Raw genomic sequence first — 15,027 nt, forward strand, 5'->3', positions numbered from 1 at the left:
ACAACAGGTAAACAGATTAGGCGCCCTGAGAGATCTACCCCCTATAAGGCGGTACGTAGGCGATATCATGTCATTCTGGACTTAGCACTGGCAATGCGTGTGTAAGACAGGGAAGGTATGTTGACCGTATCCCGGTCTAACGAAACACGTGTTGTGTAGTTTGAAAGAGGATCGTTTATTTTTGTTCAATTGGTACAATGGTTATTGTATGTACGAAGAGGTTTCTTCGGAGATGTGATCTAGTTGAACTCTAGAGGCTCACTCTGCCGGTGAAGGTTGCTGCGTTGCTTTATAAACGTTTTGGGTTGAAGTGTGTCGTGTGCAAATCTTTTGTTCTTAGTACTCGCGCTGCCCTAGTTATGCTGCGAGCGTGGTTTTATGGGTTTACTAGTGTTGGACCCGTTGATTTCAACGGGTGGTTTCGAAAAGGAATTGAAACTCGAATAAAAATAAAGTTAAAGATATTGAATCGACTGGTTTCGGAAAGAAATTGATGCACGAATTACGAAGTGATTACGAATTACGAACTACGTTTTGTGCATCGCCGACCTCCTGACGCCTTTGCCCCCGATGCCTCCGTCGCTCCGGGGCCTTCGGCCCCAGCGCCGCCGGCGCCTCCGGCGCCCCCGACGCCTTCGGCACCCCGGGGGCTTCACCCCCAGCGCCGCCGACGCCTCCGGCGCCCCCAGCACCCCCGATGCCTTCGGCACCCCGGGGGCTTCGCCCCCAGCGCCGCCGACGCCTCCGGCGCCCCCAGCGTCCCCGATGCCTTCGGCACCCCGGGGGCTTCGCCCCCAGCGCCCCCGATGCCTTCGGCATCCCGGGGGCTTCGCCCCCAGCGCCCCGATGCCTTCGGCACCCCGGGGGCTTCGCCCCCAGCGCCGCCGACGCCTCCGGCGCCCCCAGCGCCCCCGATGCCTTCGGCACCCCGGGGGCTTCGCCCCCAGCGCCGCCGACGCCTCCGGCGCCCCCAGCACCCCGGATGCCTTCGGCACCCTGGGGGCTTCGCCCCCAGCGCCCCCGATGCCTTCGGCATCCCGAGGGCTTCGCCCCCAGCGCCCCGATGCAAAAATGAAAAAAATGAAAAAACTGAAAAAATGAAAAAAATGAAAAAACTGAAAAAATGAAAAAAATGAAAAAACTGAAAAAATGAAAAAAATGAAAAAACTGAAAAAATGAAAAAACTGAAAAAATGAAAAAACTGAAAAAATAAAAAAAATGAAAAAAATGAAAAAACTGAAAAAATTAAAAAAATGAAAAAACTGAAAAAATGAAAAAACTGAAAAAATGAAAAAAATGAAAAAAATGAAAAAAATGAAAAAACTGAAAAACTGAAAAAAATGAAAAAACTGAAAAAATGAAAAAAATGAAAAAACTGAAAAAATGAAAAAAATGAAAAATATGAAAAAAATGAAAAATATGAAAAAAAAAAATTTTGTTCCCCATACTGGTTGATGGTTGATCGTCCGTCACATACAAATATACAAATATACAAATATATTTAGCGACAGTCCGTTTTTATATATAGTATACGCCTGGACGTAGTTCGTGGTTTTTACGGGTTCAGTGTGTTCTTCCTTTGTTTCCCAGACACGTGTATAGAAACACGTGTCGACCTTTTGACGAGGCGAGCGTGTGCCATGCATTAATGACTTTCCTAGATATGTGTCGCAGTGACCTGATGAGATCATTTCAGTTGTACTATATGCCTACACGTGTATCTCCTGAATCATCAATAAATGCTGTGAAACGACTGTTGGCCTTTTACTTGGATCCTCCACCCACCCCTACGCAACAATACTAACGATAACTATCATAGTAACGAGAACTTGAGTGCCAAATATTGTGTATTCGCGATTTTCATGGCAAAAATTGTCTTTGTGACCACCCCAATGTGACGAATAGTCCAATTACCGCCGAATCATAGTCGCGGCGATAAATATTGCATGGGTTGGCGGCAGCGGCGGCCACATGCGGTAGTGGCGTCGAGCTCGGTTGGCACTCTTGGCGCAGTGCGAGTTGTTCGTCGGCTCTCAGCGGCTGCAGTGCACTCTAGCGAGCGTGCCCGAAACAAGTCGCCGCGACCCTCGTCACCACCAACACCATCACCATGGCCGATCTGGACGACTTCTTCGCGAAGAAGGACCGCAAACGCAACAAGCAGGCGAAGAAGCAGGCGGCCGCCGACGAGCCGAAACGAGCCGACGAACCGCGACGCGACAAACCAGAGAGGGAGCGCCGCGACGACGACCAGCCCCAGCAACACTCCCACTCCAACTCTAACACTCAGGTCACTCACTCGCTCATTCATGCTTTGTCCACTACGCACTACCACTACCACCCCTCCCCCACCCCACCCCACCCCACACCACACGCTGCTTTGTGTACGTCAGCGTGCGTTGCATCGCACAGCAAAGTCGTGACGTCACGCGACACCCCCTGCACCCGTCCCGTCCCCTCCCCTCCCCTCCGCCTGCACGATATTTATAAAGTGTTTCACCATTTTGGCCACCGTTTTTCGGGTGGCGCCACCTAACCCCACATTTTTCGTACGCACTGCTTGCTCTCTGTATCACAGATTGGCAACCTATGACCCGGCAACACTTCGTCGTGTGTTAATATATACATATATATTCCGGCCGAGGATGTGTCGTGGAGTCACCAAGCGACTCCACTTTTAAAAAAATGTATAAATACAAATTTCTTTCCCATCAGGCTAAGTTCTAAACATTTCTGGAACACTGAAACAAGATGGCGCACACACACACACCACAGAGAGTTGGTGTAAATCATCACATTTTAATTGTATGTTTTTCTCGTATTATTACTTATCAAATGGTGTGACGGATTCGTCAAATATCAGACTCTTCCTCAATTGGAACTAAACGTGAGTCGTAGACAAATATCTGGATCTGCATATGATACTTTGGGTATTTGTGAGTTGCTCAGTTAAGAATTCAATATTCGTATACATTATTAAGTATATGTGAACGAATTTAACTTCGAACTATTAACCATTTACCTGCAGATGACTGCTATAGAAGTCGTGCTTAAATTCCAGTAGCAGAATGGCGTAACTGACTGCGTAAACAAAATACTTTGGGCAAAAGTTGCTATTGGCAAAGTGCTTATAATGAGTAGCCCTCAAGTTGCCGCCATTTTAAATGACATTTTTTCGGGCGCATTCTAATGCATTTTCCATCTCTCTTGTTAGGTTTTCAGGTCTTTTAACACTTGATAGTATCTTTTTTTACGGTCGGTGATAAAAAAAAGACGAAGATAGAAATAATTAATAATACTAAAACAATGTGTAATAGATTTTGCAGGTCCAACGGCATTAAAATAGTCGATAAACTAGTAGAAGTAATTGATTTTATATATACATAATCATCAATTTGTCCAGAAGTTTGGAAGAGATGAATAAAATTAGATTGTAAGCCGGAAAGTTATTCAAAAAGATGGAGATTTCTTTAAGAAAAAAAATTGAATACTCCAATATGGTCAAAATTAGTAAATGTATATTAAAGAAGACACTTGTTATTTCATTTTCTATTGATATATATATGTCTTATAATTTTTTTTTCAATATATACATTTATAGTCCGAAATAATAATACTAGCCCAATGTATTTGAAAAACAAAAACAAAGATTCAAACGAAAATATGTTTCAATTGAACCAACTCTTTATTGATCTTTGATTTATATTCGAATTAAAATTATTATATATTATTCGAATTAAAAATGCTCTATTCTATACCTTTCCCATGGCAATACTTACTATCATTACAAGATAGTTATCAAAAAATAGTAATATATGATAGTTCTATGAAATAGTGGGCTTAAAAATTGATAGTGACTGTTTATTTAAACATCAAAGCATTCCTTCATTTCAAAAATAGATTTATTTAGCACATCTTTGTTCTGAAACAATGACTATTATAGCAATGGTTGCCAACGACTGTTCAGTAGCATAGTCCGTTGTATACCGAATAACGTATACTATTAATATTGCATTACCTCATCAATTAACAGTGTATCTTAATCACCACTTAAAATCAGATAAAAGGCATCGAGATTGTATGCACTGAATAATAGAAATTGATGTAAACAATAACTGTATTGTTCATTACAGGAAGAAGATGAATGGCGAGAGGTGGAGGTGGCCAAGAAAGCGGACTATTCCGGATTGAAATTACAGCATTTGGCGCCGGGACAAGAAGGCTTCGCCAGTTCGGAAAGTATCAACAGCGGAACGGCCAATACGACCAACGAACAGAAGATTAAAGGACCATGGAATAAAGTATTATTATGCTTGAATAATTGTCTTGTAATTAAAGTGTATTTTTGTATGTTATTAAAAAAAAAAATGATTGAAATTTTCAGCAACAGGAACAGGTCGAAGTTAAAGAAGTAGAAAAGGAAATGCCAGCTCCGTCGGAAGTAGTCATACCTCCGCCGCCGACGTCTAAAGCTTACGTGCCACCGCTTTTAAGAAATCGACCGCCAGGCAGCTCGTCGGATACTCCGCTCCGTTACAACAGATATGGAGTAAGGAAGATTTGTTTGTTGCGGATGCGAATGATTATGAGTAGAGACCCGTATTTTGGGCATCTATTTTTGTCAATTTTAGCATTTTCATTTTGCATTTTAGCGTTTTAGGGCATTAAAAATGTTCAATTTAGCATCTATGTATTTTTATGAAGAGTTTAATTTTAAATAATAAAAAATTTCGATGAATTTTAATAAAATTTATATACATATATACAATTTAAAGACAACACAACCATTAAAAAATAATATAAAAATACATAGACAAAAAATATGAATATAAAAATATAATACCAATTAAAATTGATTAAAACTTAACATGGAGCGTATTTGTACAGATTCTTTTTTGAGATTCGTGCGACGATCGGTAACAATTATATTGAATTTACTAAAATATCTTTCAGCATCCACACTATTGACGGGACACCAAATAGATTTTAGAGCGGCACAACCAAACTCTTCATATTTAATTTTTGTTGCCATCAATAATAGCAATATATCCGGCGCGGATTCACTTTTTATATTCTCTGTTAATTGGCTTAAAAAGTGCCGATATCCTTCCAAACATTGAGCCTCTGTTAATACATTAAACAATGGCAGGTTTTTATAAAACAAAACTGTTTCTTTAGCATTAATGTTAGATTTTGAACCTACCACAGATGGATTGAATAGTTTACTCAATGTTCGGAGGAATAGATTTGTCTCATTTAGTCTTGAGTGCGAGTCTAGTATTAAGACGCTTTTTTGAGCAGCCTTTTGGATACACAGCTTCAAATGTCTTCTTTTGTTCAGTTCAGTAGTAGACAAAAAAGCAGTTGGTTGGTTTCGACAGGAAAAACACCGTCTATAGTAAACTGCAAGCTCTGTTTTATCCCCTCAATTTCTTCATATAATTAATGGGCAAAGGGATAGGAAGACCCTTCTAAATTGTCTATAAATTTTATTCAAATTTCACTTTTGCAAATAGCAAAGTGTCCAAAATACGGGTTTCTTATTATGAGTGTGTTTTGTTAATGTTTTTTTTATTGTTTATTTTTATAGAAACCTTTGGCTCCGGATATAAATAACGAAGAATTCTTCCCGGTTTTGGGAGAATCCGGGAAGAAGCATCACGGCGGGGGCGGTGGAGGTGGTCAATGGTCTGAAGCGAGTCGCGGTGCGCCTCCGTCGTCAAGAATGCCTCCTTCTCAAGTGTCTCTCGGAAATCGTTACACTTCGTTGACGCACGACAGCTAGCCGAGTAATTTGACATTTGTTTTCCGATCGATTCCTAAAGATCACTCGACACTGTCGTAATGTCAAAATCTAATAACCGTTTACGTTTCACTATCATTGAATATATTTTCACATTTTAGGTATTTTACCTTGTCGCCGGTGCTAAACAACATGAAAGGGACATATTTGCTTATCGTCGACCGGTTTTTTATACTAGTATATCTCTTTATTAGTTTCATATATGAAAATTTTACACTCGGCATCGCGATCATTGTGTGTGTTTGGAAAAGTATTTGTCGATGCGCACGATTGACACATGATGAAAAAATTTATATTTGTAACGCGATTGATAATTGACAAATACTTTTACTACAGAGAGCGGTCATTTCGTCGATGCTCACTATATTTAATGACACCTGTGTATATATATATATATTATACATACATATTTAAATATATATATATTACGTGTTTAAGTGTATGTATTAAACGATATATAAAACTACATGCCGTCGGGATTATTTAAAATTTTGTTTTGTTGTCTTGAAACCGACCACTGAAATATACACATCAATAATACAAGTCATAAAATTATAATGTATGTATCGTCTATTTAGGGTCTTTTTTTATAGTTTAATGTCACTAATCGCATTGTGTTCTCGAGAGCTTAAGACTAAGCGTTTATAAAATCTATAATACAAAAAAAAAAATCAAAAGTAATAACTCGGTGACGCTCTGCGCCGATCCGAACCGTATATATATGAAAAAGTATTTGTCATCGGTGTATGATTGACGTTGCTCAAATTATAAATTCCATTGTGCTTGGTGGGCTTTTTAACCCTTTGCCCGCGGCAATAAATATAGCCCTGTACGCGGCACCTTTTTCGCGAATTTGGCAATCGAGTTTTCGACCTTAAATACGGATTTTAATATTTACTCAAGTAACCAGATATGTTAATTAACACATAAAGTACTATTTTAAATAATAAAATACATAATATATCTCGTAGTTTTGGCTTAATTGTCAAATAATCATTCTTCATACAATTGTATCGTCTCAATTGTATGAAGACGTGACGTCACATAAATGAGGTTTCAGTATGGTTGCACAAAAAACTAATTTTGACTGGTCTATATTCATTTTAAGCAAATTGAATAGATGGCATTCAACTCTCAGTAATATATTCAACCAATTTTGAACCTTAAAACAGTTGAAATAGGCGCATATAAGGCTCAAAGTCCCGTGCAAAGTTCAGAAATTCTATGGAAGACAGCCGCCCTACAGACTTGTCGCGCAAAGCTTCCATAGAAGACGGCCGCGGGCAAACGGTTAAAAGGCTGCTGGTTAAATGATCTCGTGATGAAATGGAATCGATTTCGTATTATCTTAATTAAATGCATAAATAAATTTCATCATCGGTTCATACTTTTTAATTGATCGAAGGGGCAATTTTTTTGTTTAAATTATTATTGTTTTCTTTTTTTTTGTATACTGAGTTTGTACATATATACACGTGTGTGATAGAATATTTTGATATTAAAAATATTGTAAAAAAAAATTGAGAGTACTGTATAAGATATTTTGTTTCCGAAAAGTGGATTGTATTGCACTCGGTGTGAACTGTGTATGTTTTAAAACATCTCCCCGTATTGACGATGTCGTCATATTTCAAATAAATTATTGTGCATTGGTTTTATCGAGCGTTTTTTTTTTTTCATCGTATAATTTGATGATGAAAAATGTTGAAAGTTATTTCATACGACGAATAATTGCAATTCTTTCATGTTTAAAAATAATTTTTATTTTTTATATCATGATCATTTCTGTTTTTCTTTGTTTATTTATTTTTTTAGGTGCAAGATTTGTGCTTCGGCGTAAAATCTTTCGCTGTTTTTCAAAATAATAGGTTATTCTTTATCGTATAAATATTATTGTAATAATAACAAAAAAATAGTTACTATTGTACGTCATGCATTTGAATGTTAATTTAAATTTAGAAATCTCAGTTTTGTTGCATTACAAATTTAATATATAAATGGACTGTTTAAATCGGTTGGACTGATTGTAATGATTGTATATTATGATAATAATTTGCGAAAATGCGTCAACAATTTTTTTTACTTTATATCTATGAATCGTATTATTTTGCTAAATGGGATCATGTTTACTCATTACAGTCCAGACATTCCACAGTTGTTTGTTTTGAAATATTATATATATTAAGTATTCTAGACTTTCATTTGTTAATTTTATCAAAATAAAAAAAAATTCTGTCGAATTTTCACTATAAATGCGAAAAAAAATGGAAAAAGTATTTTAAAATCATTAATTTACCGGAAATGAAATGTAGACTTGTAATGCGATACAAAACCCATAAGTATTTTTTCTTTTATTGAAATCTTCGAAATTATGGTGTATTTTATGAAGAACTAACCATTTGTATTTATTATTTTTACCGACTACATTTAAATATATTTTAATACATGTTTTCATCATGGAGAGTGGAGGTGATTTTTTTTTTCTTCTGCGTATATTTAAGGCCTTAATTTTTTAAATGGAATATGTATTGTATAAATAAAGAAAATTATGGGTCAAATTACTTTTTTTTTTAATTGAAATATATTTACACAACCTGAATCCTATCCAGTTGATTTATTTATTATACATATATTGTTAGCGGGGATGCGAAAAGTATGCTGCAACAGCTTCAACTGACATTCAATTATGTACAAACCCATAAAGTAATCAGGGTTTTTAAAATCTGTTAAATGGGACTAACAGTTGTTATATTAGCTGCAGAAAATGATACTTGGGACATGAGCGAAGGAACCCAGACAGACCTCGAAGATGAAAGAAATGAAGTCAGTAAAATGGTAAGGCTTGCTTTTTCTTGCAAAAATATATTTTGCATTGTATTTTATAGCATTTCATGACTACTAACAAGACATTGAACGAAGAGAAAAGAACAGAGTATCCTTGAATACATTTTCTATATTGTAATTATATATCATGTGCATATTATTCAAATATTTTGATACCCTAATTGTTTTGCATTGGGGAAAGCTATGTAGCTTTGATGGTCAGAGATCGGCAGCCGAGGATGCTTTTATACACAAAAAGTGGTTCAATATTATCAAGCATTTTTTTGTTTGCTCTTGCTTTGTAGGGTAGAGCTTCGTTTCTATTATTATCTCACTCCATTTTCAATATATTGTGGCGGCTCGCTATATGACATGGTCGAGTTCGGTCACCTTCCTGCGAGTTGGGACCAAACTCGCCCGTGTTCAGAGACGCTACCGCACTCCGTCCCTGGCTTCCATAATAAAAGCACGTGCATCAACATGCCAGTCGTCTCATTCGTTCATCCCCTATAATATGATGAAAATCAAATGATGTTTAATCTTACTTAGCATGCATTATTTGTCTTGACTACAGCGAGATAAAATAAAAGTATATTGTTGATTGCTGATGGTCTTAAATAGGGTTCGGTTATTATTCCGCAAAAAGCGATCTCGCGCAAGTACAAGGAACATCTGGCAGCCAAAAACTCCATCAGTCGAAAACTGTCCACGCGAAATATTGTACCAACGAGGACTCGAGTGCCAGATGTTTCGTGATCAAGATTCTAGTGACTTGTGCGAGATCGCTTTTTGCGAAATAATCCGTTTACCCTTATATATTGTTACGTACACCGCCGAGTAAGGCCGGACAAATAACATCCCAGAGACAGTGTGACCGTTATAATTGGTTTCAAGGATTATCTACAGGCTTAAGTGCAATTCGGCTAAACAATGAATGCACTTAGCGGCGATAGCGGTGCTCGGTCGCATTCCCGTGGAGTTCTTAGAACTAACAGCGATATCATGGGACTGGGTGTTATGGGAATACATATCCGGGTACATGCCTAAACAATAGGGAAGTAACCGGATGCCTTGAGCGACTGACCCGATATAAGACGGTACTTTAGGCGATATCAAGACATTTTGAACGGAGCACTGCCAGTGTGTGTATCTCCTTAATCATCAATAATTGCTGTGACACGACTTTGGCTTTTTACTTGGATCCTCCACCCGGTTCGGTGATTACTAGTCAAATGTGAACCGGTCACTCTAGATCGGTCACACGTGATCACCCGTCGCACTTAAACTGGTCACACCCTAAAATTGGTCTCGAGAAAACTGGTCACACCCTAAAATCGGTCAATCAGTTTTCTCGTGACCGATTATAGGGTGTGACCAGTTTTAGTGTGACGGGTGATCGCGTGTGACCAATCTAGCGCGACCGGTTGTCCTGTGACTGGTTTACATATGACTAGTAGTCCGTTTATCCCTCCACCCACCTCTACGCAACAATATTATACATAGTATATACTGTGAAAAGTAAATAAAAAATAGTTCACGCTTCAGCTCATTCTATACAAGTAACAATCCTCAGCTATAAATAAATATAAAATCGATTTATGTATGTAGATATATCTCAAAATAACATTTTTAAAAATGAAATTTGCAACAATGGGTATGGGTGTACTCACAGCTGTTTGGAGCGCGTACTGCAGGTGTCAGTGTTGACGTTATCGAGTAGTCCGATCCTCAGTATTTCTCCATCATGGAGAAATACTTCAAGCTCTTCGCTTTGGATAAAGTATGCAATCTTTACAGTATAATCAAACAAAATGGTGGTCTTTGGAGCTCCTACTACAAACTGTATAGGTTAGATTTCAGTTATATAATTATCAAAATATCCCATAGGCGTTTGAAAAATCATATGTTCAAACATTCATATGAAATAATTACATAAAATATTAATGATTTTCACAGAACTGACGATTTGAAACATGGTGTCCTAGTCGGCGAAGATAAATACGGCAACAAATACTTTGAAAATCCAAAGTATTTCTTCACCAAAAACCGTTGGGTAGAATACAATCCGAACTACGGCCTTTGGTACGACGGCAGTCAGGTATATTAGATTTTAAATCCGTTATAGGATTACATATGTATTGCTGAATCTCATGCACCGCCTTGAAAATGTTTCAGATCCCACCAGAATGGTTCGGTTGGATGCATTACAAGACTGACCTTCTGCCTCATCAGGTATCTCATTCGTATTCATTTCGAATGTATTATATGTTAGCATAAGTCTTATCCGATGTGATTGTTGCAGGATGGCTCCCGACCGAAATACAAATGGATGTCCGACCACACTGAAAATATGTCAGGTACCAAGGGTCAATACGTCCCGTACAGCACCACCCAGCCCAAGATCGAAGCTTGGACTCCGAAGACTAAATAATGATGCTCTGCGAAAGTACTTGGTTTTACGACTAATATCTATCGAAACCGCGAGGTTATAGAAAATAGATTATTGTTAGATTGCATATATTATATATGTTTTTATTTAATGCTGTAAATTATAATGGATATTATAAATAAATTAATTTGAATTTACATAATGTATTATCGTTCGTGAACATTTTTGTCCATAATTTTGCACGCGTGTGAACTTTAAAGATATCTATATATGTTCATGAACATCTCTTCTTACATGAATGGCTTTTATGAATATTCTTGTACTTTCACGTATATGTGTGTGTGTGTGAAAATTCGTGTACTTTAATGAATGATGTAGAAATGTTCACACAGTCGTGAACATTTCTACACGCACGTTTTATAATGAACATTTACTTTATGCTATTAGTGCTATATACAGTGGCGGACTGGCCATACAAGCGAACATGCCCGATGGCATGTGGGCCCCACTATCTGTTAGAAAATATGGGCCCTCAGTAAAATTAAATAACTTTTTAACTATTTCACGTGTGTAAAAATGTATAGGATATTGCAACTTTAGGACCTAAAGTTTGGGTATTTCAACAAAACAAATTTCTTACGATATACACAAATAACTAATACCTGCTTTAACAGCCCAAGGATCGGTTAACTTTTTTTATTAGGCTTGAAATGTAAGTTTCAACATTTGCGTGGGCCCTTTTGCCGGGCCTATTCCAACGTCAAGATTATGTATATACCAATACCTATGTAACAATTAACTACTGAAATAAAAATGAGAATAAACAAATTTTCGTGAATAATATAAACTGAACTGCTCAAAACAATTTTGATAGGACGATTCATCATCAACCAGCGATTTAAATTTACTTCATACTTTCAAAATAACATTTGATTATACTTCGATGATATAGTAAGATTTAAATACACAATTTTAAACAGTTTCCGAATATAAAATCTATTCCTAATCTAGACACATCCATGTAAATAGAAATATAGGATAGGGGCCCCCTCCCCAAAATCCCGATTTTCGATTAACATTAATTGAAAATATTATGCATTTTTTTCAGGGACGTAATTTGGGGGGGCCATAGGGGGGCACTCGCCTAAATTAAGGAATAGTGTGAATTTAGAAAATATTATGAATTTAATGATTAATGAGATACTATGGATCTATGAATGCTACGTGTATTTCTTATGTATGTTACTTTTGGGTAACTAATAAAATAATCGCTGCTATGTGCTTTGAAAAAAAACAAAACAAAACTTTATCTAATGTTATTACGTACATATATGTACATAGATAAAGTGACAAGACAGTCGGTAGAAATTAAGTTAATTGATAGTTTTTTGGAGAATCAGTTTGATGGTCGATTAATGTTGACTATGTAAAGATTGGTGGAAAAAAATTTTTACATAATATTTTTTTATAATTACTTTTTCAAAAATAAGCTTACTTTTTTTCATATTTTATAACTCAATAAGGTAAAGAATATTTTCCATTTTTATTCCGATATAAAAAAGATTTTTTGAAAAAAAATTCAATTTAACCAATCTTTGCCTGTCCTGCCCCCCAAAGAAAAAGCTGAAATGACGTCCCTGATTGTTTTCTACCGAAAGTAAAAGCCGCTTTTATGCCGCATTCTTTTATGATGCATTATATTTACCTAGGACAAGGGTTAAAACGAAATATACAATATAATTTATGGATCTATTTTGCTTTTGCCATTTTTCTTGTACCTAAATTTGTTTATTCCCAATTTTGAAAAAAAAAAAAATTTCCCTTGATTTTTAGCGTTATGGAAAGAAGAAAATTTTGTTATATGGGGGGGGGGGGACAAATTATTTTAACCCTGGGTGGGGCCCCCTTTGACTCCTGGCATGCACTGATTTCAGTCCCAGTCCGCCACTGGCTATATATATATATATATATATATATACATTTGAATGAAATTATATATGTTTGCATGATGAAAAGTATGAGGAAATGCAATGAAAAACGGGAGTAGTATTCGAATGAAAATATGGTATGTGGCGCATTTTTTTTGGTTTTTTATTTTATGATAGTCTTGCTTATATGTAAGTACATATTCTTTTGTAATGTATTTTATTATTTGTTCTGTTTTGATTTAAGACTGTTGGTTTTTCTTTTAAAATAAAATATATCAGAGCTGTAGAGTCGTTGAAGAAGACAACTTGGTTTCCAACATTTTTTTACAATCTGACTCCGATTTTAAAATAATACATTTTTTGGAATTTTATTCTCATCGCGTTAGTTTTCAAATATCTTTGGAGTATCTATTTATACAAAATGGCGCATATAAAGATCTGAAGTCCTAATAATAATGATGGAAAATACACAAAAATGAGTCAGGTAGTTGAAGTGGAAAATGACGGAAATTTTGAACAATTAACGTAAAAAAAAATTCAATTATTCCAGGGTTTTTTAGTCGTTAAAAATGCAAACAACCATCTCCGGTTTCGCGTTTAAATCGCATTTATATTTATAATGTACATGAGTATTTAATTACTAAATATAATAAGAGTAATGGTAAGAACACACGTCAAAAGTGCGGCACGGCATGTTCTGGTATACTCCAGCTATGATAGGCGTGTCTTCGTGTTATTGTTATTATTTCAACAAGTTTTTCCTATATTTCTTTGAATATGGGAATCAATACAAGGATAAAATATCACTGAAAACACCCCAGGATAGTGAGTTTTGGGAATAATCGCGACAGTACACAATAGAAACGCTATTTATTTGCATGTGCAAAACTATCCAAAAATAAAAAAAACTTGCAACGTCCCAATAAATGCAGATCAGCGACACCTTTGTCTTTTGTCGTCCGAAATCGGAGTCGAATTTTAGCGACTCCTTCTCCACAGCCCTAGTATTTTTCTTTATTTATACATTTTTATTAACACGACATCTATTATCAACATTGTACATAAGTATATATTAATCAAGGCCAATTACAAACATATATCATCAAACATTACAATCATCATAGAGTCATATACGAACAAATTTTTACAGCATTTTTAAATATCAACATATGATTAGATGTTGTAGATTCAAATTTTGCGAGAAATAGGACGGCATTGCCAATTTTTGGAACCAATGAAATCAGATAAATTGGCAAACTCCGAAAGGAAGTGATCGACCAGATCTGACCAGCAACAGAGTCAGAAATGAAACCCGCGACCACACAATCATTACTAGAGGTAGGATAGCCAAGGTGCCGCACATTGTTCCATTGTTGTAAATCCTTTGTAAAAAAGGTTCGGCAAACCTTTAACAATGCATTTACAACATTTGAACAATACGCGGCACCCTCTGGGTCCGGGCTTTAATCATTACCAGAGATCGGCGGACAAGTTGCTTTGCCCACAAAAAATACTATTGTCCTACAAAGCAAGAGAGCAAAAAAAAGTTTGATAATAATGAACCATTTTTTGTGGGCATAAACAACTTATCCGCCGATCTCTGATCATTATTTATTACATGCTAACCACTGATCTACATATGTTGATGGTTTATATATTTAAAAATATTAATATAATGTTCCTTCGATTCCGTAGACTCTTAGATTTATACACCTACGCCAATCATCGAGCTTTTTATTGTGAAAATTGTTACTTTTCATTGAATACGTGATGAAAAGTAAACACAAAATAAAATCCCTAAAGGCGGAAAGAAAATTATAAAAATAAATAAAATAACCATGAGCCTTGAGGAGCACTGCTCGACGCACAGATTTCGTTCATAGCGACACAGCGCCTGTTCTACTCGAAGAAAGGTGAAACACAAAAAAAAGAATGCCACGCAAAACAATTCAAGCAACATTTCTTTGTACAACGTTAAAAATCATCAATTTTAGGATCAATTTCGTTTGCATTAGTGAGCTTTTCAAAACAGATGCACCGAAAACAAACCACATACAAATATAGCCCTCACCACCACCAGGCAT

At 36.4% G+C, this 15,027-nt stretch overlaps 3 protein-coding genes across 3 annotated transcripts in view; 2 read left to right on the plus strand and 1 right to left on the minus strand.

Annotated features, from left to right (window-relative positions):
- The window catches only part of LOC143920396 (uncharacterized), a 443,610-nt gene that overhangs the window by 210,555 nt on the left and 218,028 nt on the right, over window positions 1–15,027 (minus strand). The window lies entirely within an intron of this gene.
- LOC143920394 (protein CDV3 homolog) lies at window positions 156–6,086 on the plus strand. The gene is made up of 6 exons (XM_077443280.1): window positions 156–390; window positions 1,529–2,290; window positions 4,134–4,301; window positions 4,385–4,549; window positions 5,591–5,789; window positions 5,905–6,086. Exons 2-5 carry the CDS (start codon window positions 2,111–2,113, stop codon window positions 5,783–5,785), a joined length of 708 nt encoding a protein of 235 aa, XP_077299406.1. The 5' UTR covers window positions 156–390; window positions 1,529–2,110; the 3' UTR covers window positions 5,786–5,789; window positions 5,905–6,086.
- ND-B17.2 (NADH dehydrogenase (ubiquinone) B17.2 subunit) lies at window positions 10,300–11,217 on the plus strand. The gene is made up of 4 exons (XM_077441882.1): window positions 10,300–10,474; window positions 10,583–10,724; window positions 10,802–10,858; window positions 10,929–11,217. Exons 1-4 carry the CDS (start codon window positions 10,371–10,373, stop codon window positions 11,055–11,057), a joined length of 432 nt encoding a protein of 143 aa, XP_077298008.1. The 5' UTR covers window positions 10,300–10,370; the 3' UTR covers window positions 11,058–11,217.

The sequence above is a fragment of the Arctopsyche grandis genome, chromosome 12 (genome assembly GCF_051622035.1).
Source record: "Arctopsyche grandis isolate Sample6627 chromosome 12, ASM5162203v2, whole genome shotgun sequence".
Classification (NCBI taxonomy): Eukaryota; Metazoa; Arthropoda; class Insecta; order Trichoptera; family Hydropsychidae; genus Arctopsyche; species Arctopsyche grandis.

Coding starts and splice junctions, on each gene's coding strand:
- LOC143920394 (XM_077443280.1), top strand. CDS start 2,111: ATGGCCGATCTGGACGACTTCTTCGCGAAGAAGGACCGCAAACGCAAC. Junction 2,291..4,133: donor ACTCCAACTCTAACACTCAG/GTCACTCACTCG, acceptor TGTTCATTACAG/GAAGAAGATGAATGGCGAGA. Junction 4,302..4,384: donor TTAAAGGACCATGGAATAAA/GTATTATTATGC, acceptor TGAAATTTTCAG/CAACAGGAACAGGTCGAAGT.
- ND-B17.2 (XM_077441882.1), top strand. CDS start 10,371: ATGGAGAAATACTTCAAGCTCTTCGCTTTGGATAAAGTATGCAATCTT. Junction 10,725..10,801: donor TTTGGTACGACGGCAGTCAG/GTATATTAGATT, acceptor AAAATGTTTCAG/ATCCCACCAGAATGGTTCGG. Junction 10,859..10,928: donor CTGACCTTCTGCCTCATCAG/GTATCTCATTCG, acceptor TGATTGTTGCAG/GATGGCTCCCGACCGAAATA.